Source organism: Salvelinus sp. IW2-2015, linkage group LG4q.1:29 (genome assembly GCF_002910315.2).
Source record: "Salvelinus sp. IW2-2015 linkage group LG4q.1:29, ASM291031v2, whole genome shotgun sequence".
Lineage (NCBI taxonomy): Eukaryota > Metazoa > Chordata > Actinopteri > Salmoniformes > Salmonidae > Salvelinus > Salvelinus sp. IW2-2015.
In genome coordinates this window covers 22,422,723-22,435,613 of record NC_036842.1, presented here as the reverse complement: position 1 = coordinate 22,435,613, position 12,891 = coordinate 22,422,723, and the positions used below count along the sequence as shown (strand labels likewise).

Here is a 12,891-nt window from a genome sequence, read left to right as displayed (position 1 = left end):
CAACCAGTGCTCCCGCACATTGGCTAACCGGGCTATCTGCATTGTGTCCCACCACCCGCCAACTCCTCTTTTTACGCTTCTGCTACTCTCTGTTCATCATATATGCATAGTCACTTTAACGATACCTACATGTACATACTACCTCAATAAGCCTGACTAACAGGTGTCTGTATATAGCCTTGCTACTCTTTTTTCAAATGTCTTTTTACTGTTGTTTTATTTCTTTACTTACCTACACACACACACACATACCTTTTTTTCCCGCACCATTGGTTAGAGCCTGTAAGTAAGCATTTCACTGTAAGGTCTACACCTGTTCTATTCCTCGCACGTGACAAATAAACTTTGATTTGATTTCACATCTTTTGTGTGTGCGTGTGTGTGTGTGTGTGTGTGCGTGCGTGTGTGTGTGTGTGTGTATATGTGTTTGCGTGTGTGTTTGCGTATGTGTGTGTGTGTCAGGCCCACTACAGCCACAGTGAGGAGTACCACAGTGACAGCAGCCGGGGCTCTGACCTTTCTGACATCATGGAGGAGGATGAGGAGGAGCTCTACTCTGAAATGCAGCTGGAGGAGGGACGACGACGCAACTCCCACAATGCACTCAAGGTAGGAATACCACTCATGTAGTCTCTCATCAAAGCTTAACATTGAAATGTTAAATATTAAAATTGAGTAAACTGATTTGGTTCTGATTACCACTTGTACAATGGAAAAAAATCAAGTACGCAAACCCCTTTATCACAGTTGGATGATATGGCTCCTGTGTCCAGCCATGTGTCTACATTAGAATACTTCCTCGATCTTGTTTGATTGTTTGACCTTTTATTTGTAGCAATAGTCATTGGAAGTCATTTTGCTAGTTGTGGGAAGATGAAGACTTTTTTATGTGTGATCTTTTTAAGATTGGGAACACCCCCTCTGGCGGTCGGCTGGATCGGGAGACGGGGAGAAGAATGCCCCGGGATGGTCCGCAGCCCCAGAGACACCCTCTTATGGCGCCCTCCATTGGTCAGTCGGGTCACATTACCCCAGAGAAGATTATTGTTTTTGTGCATTGATGTTCTCTGTGCCCTAGTAGATGTTCTGCTTCCTGTTTTAATCCTCCATGAGCTTCTCTGTGTACAGATCACCTCTGTGTCTTTGAACCATGCTCATGCCTTCACAGTACTGACAGCTTACTTATAGACATCAGTCAATGTACAGTATTATCAGCTACTAGAACGTTCCCTGGCTGCTACGGTGACAAGGTACACAAACACGTATTTCACCATAACAAATGTAGCTGAATATTTCAATTATTAAGAACTGCTTTTGAGCTCTCTGTTTATGGCCAGCAATATGTTAAGATTATCAAAGGTTATGCCAGGAAGAAACCTCCGAACCAACCAACCAATGAGTAGCATTCGCGCTTTAACCACCAACGTCTGATTGGTGTTTCCTGTAGAGATAACCACAGAGAGTAACAGTGATGGGAACCTCTCCCCCGTCACGGAAGATGTTTACTATGGCAGTGTAGCACGGCACAGGACGTGGTCGTCCCGCCGACGCCCCACAGGCATCATGCCTTCCTATAATGATACGTGCTGTGGTTTATCCCTCGCTCCTTCACCAAAGCACAGCCAAAAGCCACCAGCGCTAGTCGAGAGAAGAGTAGTGATGCCAACGACTGCCTTAATATGTCTCAGAACGCCTAGCATGATCCACTGCACTGCACCAATATGGCAGCTTGCTGAGCCACACTGGGCCAAAGATGGCCGCCCACTGTTGCGGATTGGAATGACTGCTGCTCAAATTATGCTTCTCCCCTCCCTCCCTTGCACTGAACTCCATCAGATGCCTGCTAAACCCTTCCCCCTCTCAATTTAACCCCACCCACCACACCTTTACTGGGGTTACTATGCATGACTGGGTGGAAGGAGTCAGGGTTATTGAAGAATTATATAGCATCGCTGTCCTTGCTGAGAACTCAATAACTGTTACAGAAAGTTCTACTAAAATGGTCCTATTACATCTTACATAGAAATACATATTTATCAGTTTCTTTGGGTTTCCATATGTTCACTATGCTGATGGCCTGATTTATTTTATCGTTTCTAAGCAAGGAGTCAACTAAAGGACAGACAGAGTTTTCTTTGGACAAACTGTAGGCCCACTGTACTTTAGTGGAGCCTAATACAATAGTCAGATCAGTACCACTACGTCAGGGTTCAGCAGTATGCATGTTTAACTCAGAGTCTTGTAGTATGTGTGTGTGTGTGTGTGTGTGTGTGTGTCGTTGTGTGTGTGTGTGTTGTGTGTGTGTGTGTGTGTGTGTGGTGTGTGTGTGCTGTGTGTGTGTGTGTGTGTGTGTGTGTGTGTGTGTGTGTGTGTGTGTGTGTGTGACCTGTGTGTGTGTGTGTGTTGTGTGTGTGTGTGTGTGTGTGTTGGACTGTTTTAACTATTCTTGTGGGGACCAGAAGTCCCTACAAGAATAGTAAACAATGTAAAAATTGACCAACTGGGGACATTTTGTTAGTCCCCACAAGTCAAAATGCCTATTTCTAGCGGCGGTTAGGTTAAGGTTAGAATTAGTGTTAGGTTAGAATTAAGTAAATATTAAGGTTAGAGCTAGGAGTCGTTGTAGGTTAGGTTAGGAGAGCTAGGTTAAGGTTAGGGTTAGGATAAAGTTTAGGTTTTTGGTTAGGTTAGGGTTAGGTTAGGGTTGGGTAAGAGTACGGTTAGGATTAGGGTTAGCTTGGGTTAGGTTTTGAATGGGACTGAATTGTATGTCCCACAAGGGTTAGCCTGTACAAGACAGTGTGTGTGTGTGTGTGTGGTGTGTGTGTGTGTGTTGTGTGTGGGTGTGTGTGTGTGTGTGTGTGTGTGTGGTGTGTGTGTGTGGTGTGTGGTGGTGTGTTGTGTGTGTGATGTTGTGTGTGTGGTTTGGTGTGTGTGTTGTGGTGTGGTGTCATAGTTGTTTTGTCAACCATGTTGTCTTGTAACCATCACGTTCTGGTTTGCTATCTGTCTGTAACCTGGCCATAAGTTCATATGTGGTGTCAAATTGATGTACATTACATTATTACATTATTTACTCTTGTCTCTGTGCTGATACTGGGACCAATTGATGGATTGACAACAGAATTCTGCTTGCACGCTACAAAATGAAGTGTTGGTTTGATGAACAAGCTCAATCCATTATAGACAGTAGTACTGCACAGTCACCTACATGGTTTGGCTCTCTCACTTGTAAATCACTTGTAAACAACACACCTGTCTATACAGTATTTGCCCCTTCCCTTCTTTCCATCCATGCATAATAGCATGCGCAACATGAATCACTACTACACACTAGTGTTACTGAGTGGCAAAATTCAGTAAAAAAAATGGTTTCTCTCATGCTATAGATATGAATCCAGAATCAATGTAACATAATGCCATAGACTGTGACCCATTACAACTGTAGTGGATCCTAGTGGACCTATAGTTGAAGTCGGAAGTTTACATACACCTTAGCCAAAAACTTTTAAACTCAGTTTTTCACAATTCCTGACATTTAATACTAGTAAAAATTACAGTCTTAGGTCAGTTAGGATCACCACTTTAAGAATGTGAAATGTCAGAATAATAGTAGAGAGAATTATTTCTTTCAGCTTTTATTTCTTTCATCACATTCCCAGTGGGTCAGAAGTTTACATACACTCAATTAGTATTTGGTAGCATTGCCTTTAAATTGTTTAACTGGGTCAAATGTTTCAGGTAGCCTTCCACAAGCTTTCCACAATAAGTTGGGTGAATTTTGGCCCATTCCTCCTGACAGAGCTGGTGTAATTGAGTCAGGTGTGTAGGCCTCCTTGCTCACACACGCTTTTTCAGTTCTGCCCACAAATGTTCTGTAGGATTGAGGTCAGGGCTTTGTGATGGCCACTCCAATACCTTGACTTTGTTGTTCTTAAGCCATTTTGCCACAACTTTAGAAGTATGCTTGGGGTCATTGCCCATTTGAAAGACCCGTTTGCGACCAAGCTTTAACTTCCTGACTGATGTCTTGAGATGTTGCTTCAATATATCCACATCATTTTCCTACCTCATGATGTCATTAATTTTGTGAAGTGCACAACACGATGTCGCCACCCCCTGTGCTTCACGGTTGGGATGGTGTTCTTCGGCTTGCAAGCATCCCCCTTTTTCCTCCAAACATAAAGATGGTCATTATGGCCAAACAGTTCTATTTTTGTTTCATCAGACCATTTCTCCAAAAAGTACAATCTTTGTCCCCATGTGCAGTTGAGAACCGCAGTCTGGATTTTTTTATGGCGGTTTTGGAGCAGTGGCTTCTTCCTTGCTGAGCGGCCTTTCAGGTTATGTTGATATAGGACTCGTTTTACTGTGGATATAATACTTTTGTACCTGTTTCCTCCAGCATCTTCACAAGGTCCTTTGCTGTTGTTCAGGATTATTTGCACTTTTCGCACCAAAGTACATTCATCTCTAGGAGACAGAACGCGTCTCCTTCCTCAGCAGTATGACGGCTGCATGGTCCCATGGTGTTTATACTTGRGTACTATTGTTTGTACAGATGAACGTGGTACCTTCAGGCGTTTGGAAATTGCTCCCAAGGATGAACCAGACTTGTGGAGGTCTACCATTTTTTTTTTGAGGTCTTGGCCGATTTATTTAGATTTTTCCATGACGTCAAGCAAAGAGGCACTGAGTTTGAAGGTAGGCCTTGACATACATCCACAGGTGCACCTCCAATTGACTCAAATGATGTCAATTAGACTATCAGAAGCTTCTAAAGCCATGACATCATTTCTGGAATTTTCCATGCTGTTTAAAGGCACAGTCAACTTAGTATATGTAAACTTCTGACCCACTGGAATTCTGACACAGTGAGTTATAAGTGAAATAATCTGTCTGTAAACAATTGTTGGAAAAATTACTTGTGTCATGCACAAAGTAGATGTCCTAACTGACTTGCTAAAACTATAGTTAGTTAACAAGAAATGTGTGGAGTGGTTGAAAAACGAGTTTTAATGACTCCAACCTAAGTGTATGTAAACTTCCGACTTCAACTGTATATTGAGATGCCGGTGGATGTGTTCTCTTTCTCGCCCGTGTTTAAGAGGGATACAGGGACAGGGAACGCTGCTCCCCTACTAACTACGATGAGTCAGAACCTGAAGAATCATTCCGTATCTTCGTGGCTCTGTTTGACTACGACCCCCTGTCCATGTCTCCCAACCCGGACGCAGCAGATGAGGAACTGCCCTTTAAAGAGGGCCAGATCATCAGGGTGGGTGTCACACACAGGGCTAGGCCATGCGAGGAGATATATTGTGCTTGTGTTTGAAAACAATGAGGTACAATATAAAACATAATTGAAAATAGACTTGTCCTTCTGCCATCTGTTTCGTTTTGCTCCCAATCACTCTTGTTCCATTTTTCTCTCTCTCCCTCCCCTCTCACTCTCCCTTGCTTTCTGTCTCTCGCTCGCTCGTTCACTCTCACTCTCTCTTTCCAGGTATATGGTGATAAGGACACTGATGGTTTCTACCGAGGGGAGATCAGGGGAGGCAGGATGGGGCTCCTGCCCTGCAACATGGTGTCAGAGATCAGGGCTGAGGATGAGGAGACCATGGACCAGCTCATCAAGCAGGGCTTCCTCCCACTCAACACACCAGTGGATAAAGTTGGAATAGGTAACCACAGAACTATAAGGAGTAGAACAGACATCCTCATTCAAGTCAATGATTCCATAACGGGTGGACTGGTAGCCATTTTGACTGTACCCATTTCATATTTTTCTGGGTAACATACTGGGCAGGGCACACGTATCTCTCTATGACACCACATATACATCTGTCACTATATCACCTCCTGTCCTGGCGTGTCCTATTGTTTCCTCTCACAGGGCAGGACAGACGAGGCCTCTGCCAGCACCAGGCCACCAGGAGGATGGTGGCTCTATGATTATGACCCCAGAGAGAGCTCCCCAACGTGGACGTGGAGGTATTGACACACACACACACACACACACACACACACACACACACACACACACACACACACACACACACACACACACACACACCACACACACACACACACACACACACACACACACACACACACACACACACACACACTGTACATACACACACACTGTACATACATGTAACCAGACAGACAGACCTTGTAAGGGTATAAATGACGTCTCTGTTTCCTGATAGGCTGAGTTGACTTTCTGTGCTGGTGACATCCTCGCTGTATTTGGAGAGATTGATGAAGACGGGTTCTACTATGTGAGTATGCCTCTTTTCTGGGTTCCGTGATGTTACTAGTAGCAGTGTTACATAGGGCAATTCAAAGGTTGTAAAAGTCAGATGTTTTAGTTCTGCATTTTTAAGAAATACCATTGGCTCAACTGCCTGCTCATACACATAGTATGTCCTTTTGCCCAGGAGAGGGCTCTTTCCCTCAGGTTTGACCATCAGAGTTCAATGGGTCTAGCCATGGTTCTCATCCCCAGTGCACCCTCCTCTCCTCTCTCTGCAGGGTGAAATCAATGGCCACCGTGGCCTCGTCCCCTCCAACTTTCTGGAAGAAGTGCCTGACGACGTGGAGGTGTACCTGACGGACACTCCATCCCGCTACGCCCAGGATGAGCCCGCCAACCGGGCCGAGGCTAAAAGGGTACATCGCCGCTCTCAGCGCTAGGCCCTCTGTCCATCCATCCTCTGTCTCTCTTGATTTACGCCTCGCTTCCTCCACTTGCCGTCTGTGTTCTGTGTGTGTGTGTGTTGTCCGTGTGTGACAGTGGTGACTATACAAACCTTAGCCCCGGCCGGCGAAAGGGACAAACGCAGTTAAACCTTTCTGAGAGTTAGAAAGGAAGAAGCAAAGCCTGATGTGGACAGAGAGATAGAACACTTGAACTGTGCCCGTACGGGGTGGGTGATATTCACAGACCAGTGACATGAGAGAGTGCAGATTTGAAATAGGCTAAAGTCATTCCTACACAGGAATATAGAATGATCATTGGGTAACCTCTTTGCACCGAAACACCAAACTCAACTCTGGATCTTGTGTCTATTAATAAGTGCTTTATGAACACCTCTGAAACTTTCCTGATTTCTACCAGTTGTACCCAAATGGACAGAAAGGATTTGAGTAAACTGTAGGGTTGGTAATATAGCAAAGCATGCCTTTTTCAAAAACAAACTCGATACCTTTTATATAATAGTAGACTTTGGCCCAACTGCTGTATTTCCTGGGAGAGGCTTTGTTTCTTTTTGTATACTGCACACACTTCCAAAAATATATATTTTTCAGGCCTGATGAAAGTTGATAGATATGCCATGTTTGATCTAAACCAGAAGAAATAACAGCCACAGTGATTCATCCATACTGTAATGGTACAATGGAACAATAAAAGCAGCAATAATTTTCATTTGCGACCTGTGTTCATGTGCGTATTCTTGTTGTTTTTCTTTTCTGTTCTCATAGTCGTGTGTTGGGTGTACTGAAAATGAATCGTCACCACATCTGATTGACTTTTTTTCCTCACCTGCTTTGCAAATACAAACAGAAGAAGATTGTTCATTTCACGTCATAAATGGCTCTGTCTGCCTTGTACAGTATGTGAGCAACTAGAGATACCAGCCTGACAGATCTAATGCTGGGTATTGTGATTACACTTATGTTAAATGGTTCATTTGTAGCCAAGTTTATAGACAAGTTTATAGCAACATGGTTATTCATGCTTGCACATTAAAGTTTTATATACTAGTCGGTGTAATTAGGAAAGTGTTTCCCCTTACTTTTTAGTGTAACCAGAATGCTAATTTGCAGCATAAATTCGAAAAATTGTTATGAATAGATTTTTTGTAATAATTTATTGGAGTGATTTAATGCCTGCAAAGTGGTGGACTACTAATTATCTGTGAGATAGTACTCTATTATGCAAACTTAAAAGTTCCCTATATCTGTAGTTGTTGAAAAACCATTACTAATGGGAGCTGCAAATCCCCATTTGATTCAAAAATGATTCCTCTTTGTCTTTGAGAGACCATTTTAAAGGTCCTAGATGAACTGTATGATAGCATACCATACTTTGATCGGTTGCCAGTCCAGTACATTAGGCAAGAGGGATGGTATCTACAGTTGTGTCCCTGAGTGTTGTATATTACTGTTGGTGTCCCTCATGATCGATGGACCTATCAGAATCTGTGGTGTTGCGATGTCGTGCTCTATGTTTGATGGCTTCCTCCTCAGTGTTTGTATGTGTGAAACCTCAACAGCGCCACCAATGTCTTCAGTCCCCATCAACAGAAGGAGAGGGAGGTATTAAGGAATGATTTCAATAATAGCCCAAAAGGCAATACCTCATCCTTATTCTGAACCACTTTTATCAACATTATGGGCTTGTTTCCCGGACACTAGTCCTGAACTAAAAACCTATTCCAATGGCAAATTTTTATTGAACAAGCATTTGAAGCTAAATCTTTGTCTGGGAAACCAGCCCTATTTGAAACATAAACGTTACGTAGGTATTTGACACAGATTTAGTGGAAAACCTACAGTAAGTATAATGGTCTGCATTGACACTGTTCTCTTTTTCATAGGACTTTATAGAGTTATATTTTCATACTTGTCTATATTGACAGCTAATGCTGAGAAGTCTGAAGGTCAGCACACATAACATCAAATTCAAATATTGTTGGAAATTGAATTAGACTGTAGAAATATTTAGCATACCCAACCCTTCACTCTATTTAACACAACGTATTTTAAAGTCCCATTGGATATATAGCTTTACTGTAGATGGATAGGGCTACTCAGGTGACAGTGGGGTGATAAAGTGTTATTGAGGGACACAATGCTGACTGTAGACTGTATGTACTATTGTAGCCCTACCTCAGTCAGAGAAAGGGTAGGCCACAGTGGACTACTGATTTCTTTGTATTGCACTGCCCCTACCCCCTCCACCCTCCATGGCATCTCTCTTCAGGTAACCACGGATACCACAGAGAGCACGGCCCCGCCTGTCCGAGCGGCATCCCCCATGGTGCGTCCCGTGTGTCCCCCAGGCACCATGCGGCCCATCAGCCCCACCAGGGGCCCCAGGGACCTCCGAGACAACAAAAAGAAAAAAGGACTACTCTCCAAGGGGAAGAAACTGCTCAAGAGACTCTCTCCGGTTAAATAAACTGTTCCCAGCTGAGCCCAGAACAGATACTGGGCCCAGTACTGTACATCACATACAGTACATGCAATCAAATCAGCAGATCGTACGCACACAACTACAATTGCAACATATGTGTGTATGTGTTACAGGACAATATATGTGAATCTAATATATTCAGTGATACATGTTCTAATGATTAATACACATACTTACATGTACTTCGTGCCAAATTCAATGAGACCTTTGCTCACACATACTGTATAACTGTGATGTATTTGAGGTAGAGGGAAAAAAGGAGTACAAACTAGGATTTTCATGACATGGATTTTCATTTCCACTGTTTTCTTTAATCAAATGGAGATCAGGACGATGCTGCTAAACCATTTGTGTGCATTTGTTTCAAGCAGGGTAACAACAGAGTAGTCTATTTCTTTTGTTACAAATCTAACATTTCCAGATGGTTTCCATAGCAATTGTGCAATTATAAGGTCTCTAACAGACATGACGTGGCAAAAAACATCAATGTTGTGACTGGAGCACTGGAGCAACAACTCAACTATTGATGGCATTCTGTCAGTAATGCTGGCTGCTAATACAGAGGCTTTATCCAGTGCAATATATCACAGACAGGATGGTGACAAAGGGTTGAATCACTCACAGAACCTAGAAGTCTAAAGGGTAGTTGGACACAGGGCATTTCAGACAGGAGAAGGAGCTGCATTGGATAATACATTTGAACCATCTCAGTGGCCTTTATGAAAGCAATTCTAGCATGACTTTCCTCATTTTCTATGGTTGAACAAGGTTGTTTTTAGACTTACACAAGACTTTGCCAAGAACCCCTAGTGCATCTCTGCAGCTTTGTTTGAAAAAAATCTAAAATGTATGTTTGTTCGTTTCATTGCTGTCCAACTGTCATGAAACACCTAGTTAAAGACAACCTTCTGTGTTTGCCTTCCAATTGCACAAAGGTGTGTTTTGTCTGATGAATGAAAAATAAGTAGTTCTCGGTGTGTATGGATGTGTTGAGGGTGTAGGCTATGTGTGTGAGTTTGTGTGCTCAGTGTGCATTCATGTCTGTGCATCCTTTTTTTTTAAAGAGGACAAGTAGTTGAGTCATGTGATCTTAGTGGTGTGCTGCTAACTACATTGCCGGTGTAATATTCAGTTCTGTTGTCTGTCGAAGAGGGCCATTTTCCCCACTCAGCCATTTCAGTAAAGATGTCTAGGTGTGTTCAAGATTCTGCACCGTTTACTTGTTTACACTCTTATAGACCTCGTGACAACCTATTTTTGAAGTCAAGGGAAAGGGAGGGATGACCTACATACTGTACCTACAACCTCTAAACCAGTAGTCATGTGGCTTATGGGATACATGAGTGCTAGGATTCATCCAGCTGATCCATTGACTGGAGAGGCTGTCGTAGCCTTTAGACAAACATTGTCCTGTATTTTGACACCTTTCAAAACCCTATATTAACCCATTTTCATAAACCATGATCCTATTCTGTAATAGTTTAACATCACTTCCGTTGCTGTACAGCCACAGTTTGATGGACATAATCATAATGGACAATATGTCAATCCATGACTCAAAATGACAGTGTTTTATTCTGACAGGGTCCTCTAAATTCCCATCAGCTAAGATATCTGAGTCAAACGTAGTACCCTGCTGTATAATGATTACAGGGTTCTTTTATGTTCATTAAAAAAGAGAGAAAATCAAATGATGGATTGCCAAAAAGGAATGTACGAAATGTTCAGCGGGCAATATAGTAGACATTTTATAATTTGTCCCATGTTATGCATTATGTTATGCATCCATTGACAAAAGGTGTTAGTCATAATACCAAATCCTTTATTTGTAAATGGGTTTAGTGTCTATACTGTTGCTCTTTTGTACCTTTCTCCATTTATAGATAATTTCTAAATGTTTATACTTGATTTTCAGACTGCCTTTTTTAGTGCATTGAGATTTATTCTTACTGTAAACAGTGCAAGCATTCTCCATGGTGTCCTCAAGATAAGATGTTTAAGTCTGCGGTTATGTGCTTGCTCTGTGAATCAAAGATACAACAAAAAAATTTGAAATCATTATTTATGGTGTGTGTGTGCATGTGCAAAAAAATACATTTTTTATCAAAAATAAATTTGATATTTTGTAGAATATTGTGTTTGGATTACTTTGGTATATATTTACATTTTAGTCATTTAGCAGACGCTCTTATACAGAGCGATATACAGTTAGTGCATTCATCTTCAGATAGCTAGGTCAACCACACATCTCAGTCAATAAAGTAGCTATCAGCAAAGTCAGTGCTAGTAACGGGGAAAACGTCATGTGCGAGTGTTAGTTTACAGTGGGGGACTACTCTTTAAAGAGGTAGGGTTTCAGATGTTTTCGGAAGATGGGCAGGGACTCTGCTGTCCTAGCTCCAGGGGGAAGCTGGTTCCACCACTGGGGTGCCAGGACAAAGAGGCACTTTGACTGGGCTGAGAGGAAGCTGCCCTCCAGCAGGGGTGGGAGGGCCAAGAGACCAGAGGTGGCAGAATGGAGTACTCGAGTTGGGGTATAAGGTTTGAGCATAGCCTGAAGGTAGGGAGGGGCAGTTTCTCTTGTTGCTCCATAGGCAAGTACCATGGTCTTGTAGTGGATGTGAGCTTCGACTGGAAGCCAGTGGAGTGTGCGGAGGAGTGGGGTGACATGGGAGAACTTGGGAAGATTGAACACCAAGTGGAGAAAGAACAGCTCTGTCTTGTCGAGGTTGAGCTTGAGGTGGAGAGCCAACATCCAAGCACAGATATCTGCCAGGCACGCAGAAATGCGTGTCGCCACCTTGGTGTCAGAAGGTGGGAAGGAGAAAAGTAGTTGAGTGTCATCCGCATAGCAATGATAGGAGAGACCATGTGAGGATATGACAGAGCTGAGTGACTTGGTGTATAGTAAGAAGAGGAGAGGGCCTAGAACCGTACATGGTGCAGATACAGATCCTGCCCACATCACCTAGTAGGAGTGTCCTGCCAGGTAGGATGCAATCCAAGAGTGTGCAGAGCCTGAGACACCCAGCCCTGAGAGGGTGGAGAGGAGGATCTGATGGTTCACGTGTCAAAGGCAGCGGATAGATCTAGGAGGATGAGAACAGAAGAAAGAGAGTCAGCTATGGCAGTGCGGAGAGCCTCCGTGACACAGAGGAGAGCAGTCTCAGTTGAGTGACCCGTCTTGAAGCCTGACTGGTTAGGGTCAAGAAGAGACAGCACACGTAAGTATTTTGGAAGGAAAAGAAAGAAGGGATACCGGTCTGTAGTTTTTGACGTCAGAGGGGTTGAGTGTTGATTTCTTGAGGAGGGGAGAAACTTTGGCCATATTGAAGTCAGAAGGGACGCAGCCAGTGGTCAAGGATGAGTTGATAAGAGAAGTGAGGAATGGGAGAAGGTCTCCAGAGATGGTCTGGAAAAGGGAGGAGGGGATGGGGTCGAGCGGGCAGCTTGTCGGGCAGCCGGATCTCACTAGTAACAGGATTTCATCTGGAGAGAGAGGGGAGAAAGAGGTCAAGGCGTAGGGTACTTCTGTGTGAGTGGGACCAGTGGACTCATTAGGCATGTTCGTGATTTCCCTTTTATATCTCAATGACCAGAATGATAAATGATTTCTAGCCCATATTGCATGAATTAAAACTACTAATAATAATAACATAACTAAATATGGATTTTGCAGCATA

The 12,891-nt window shown here is 43.2% G+C and overlaps 1 protein-coding gene across 1 annotated transcript in view; it reads left to right on the top strand.

Moving 5' to 3' along the window:
- Positions 1-11,328, top strand: part of LOC111960858 (RIMS-binding protein 2-like) — a 79,608-nt gene extending 68,280 nt beyond the window's left edge. The window contains 9 exon segments of the mRNA XM_070439455.1: positions 463-609; positions 906-1,011; positions 1,448-1,591; positions 5,109-5,278; positions 5,507-5,684; positions 5,897-5,994; positions 6,216-6,287; positions 6,541-6,678; positions 8,996-11,328. Of these exon segments, the coding sequence (XP_070295556.1) occupies positions 463-609; positions 906-1,011; positions 1,448-1,591; positions 5,109-5,278; positions 5,507-5,684; positions 5,897-5,994; positions 6,216-6,287; positions 6,541-6,678; positions 8,996-9,193 (1,251 nt within the window). The 3' untranslated portion in view covers positions 9,194-11,328.
- The last annotated feature ends 1,563 nt before the right edge of the window (positions 11,329-12,891 follow it).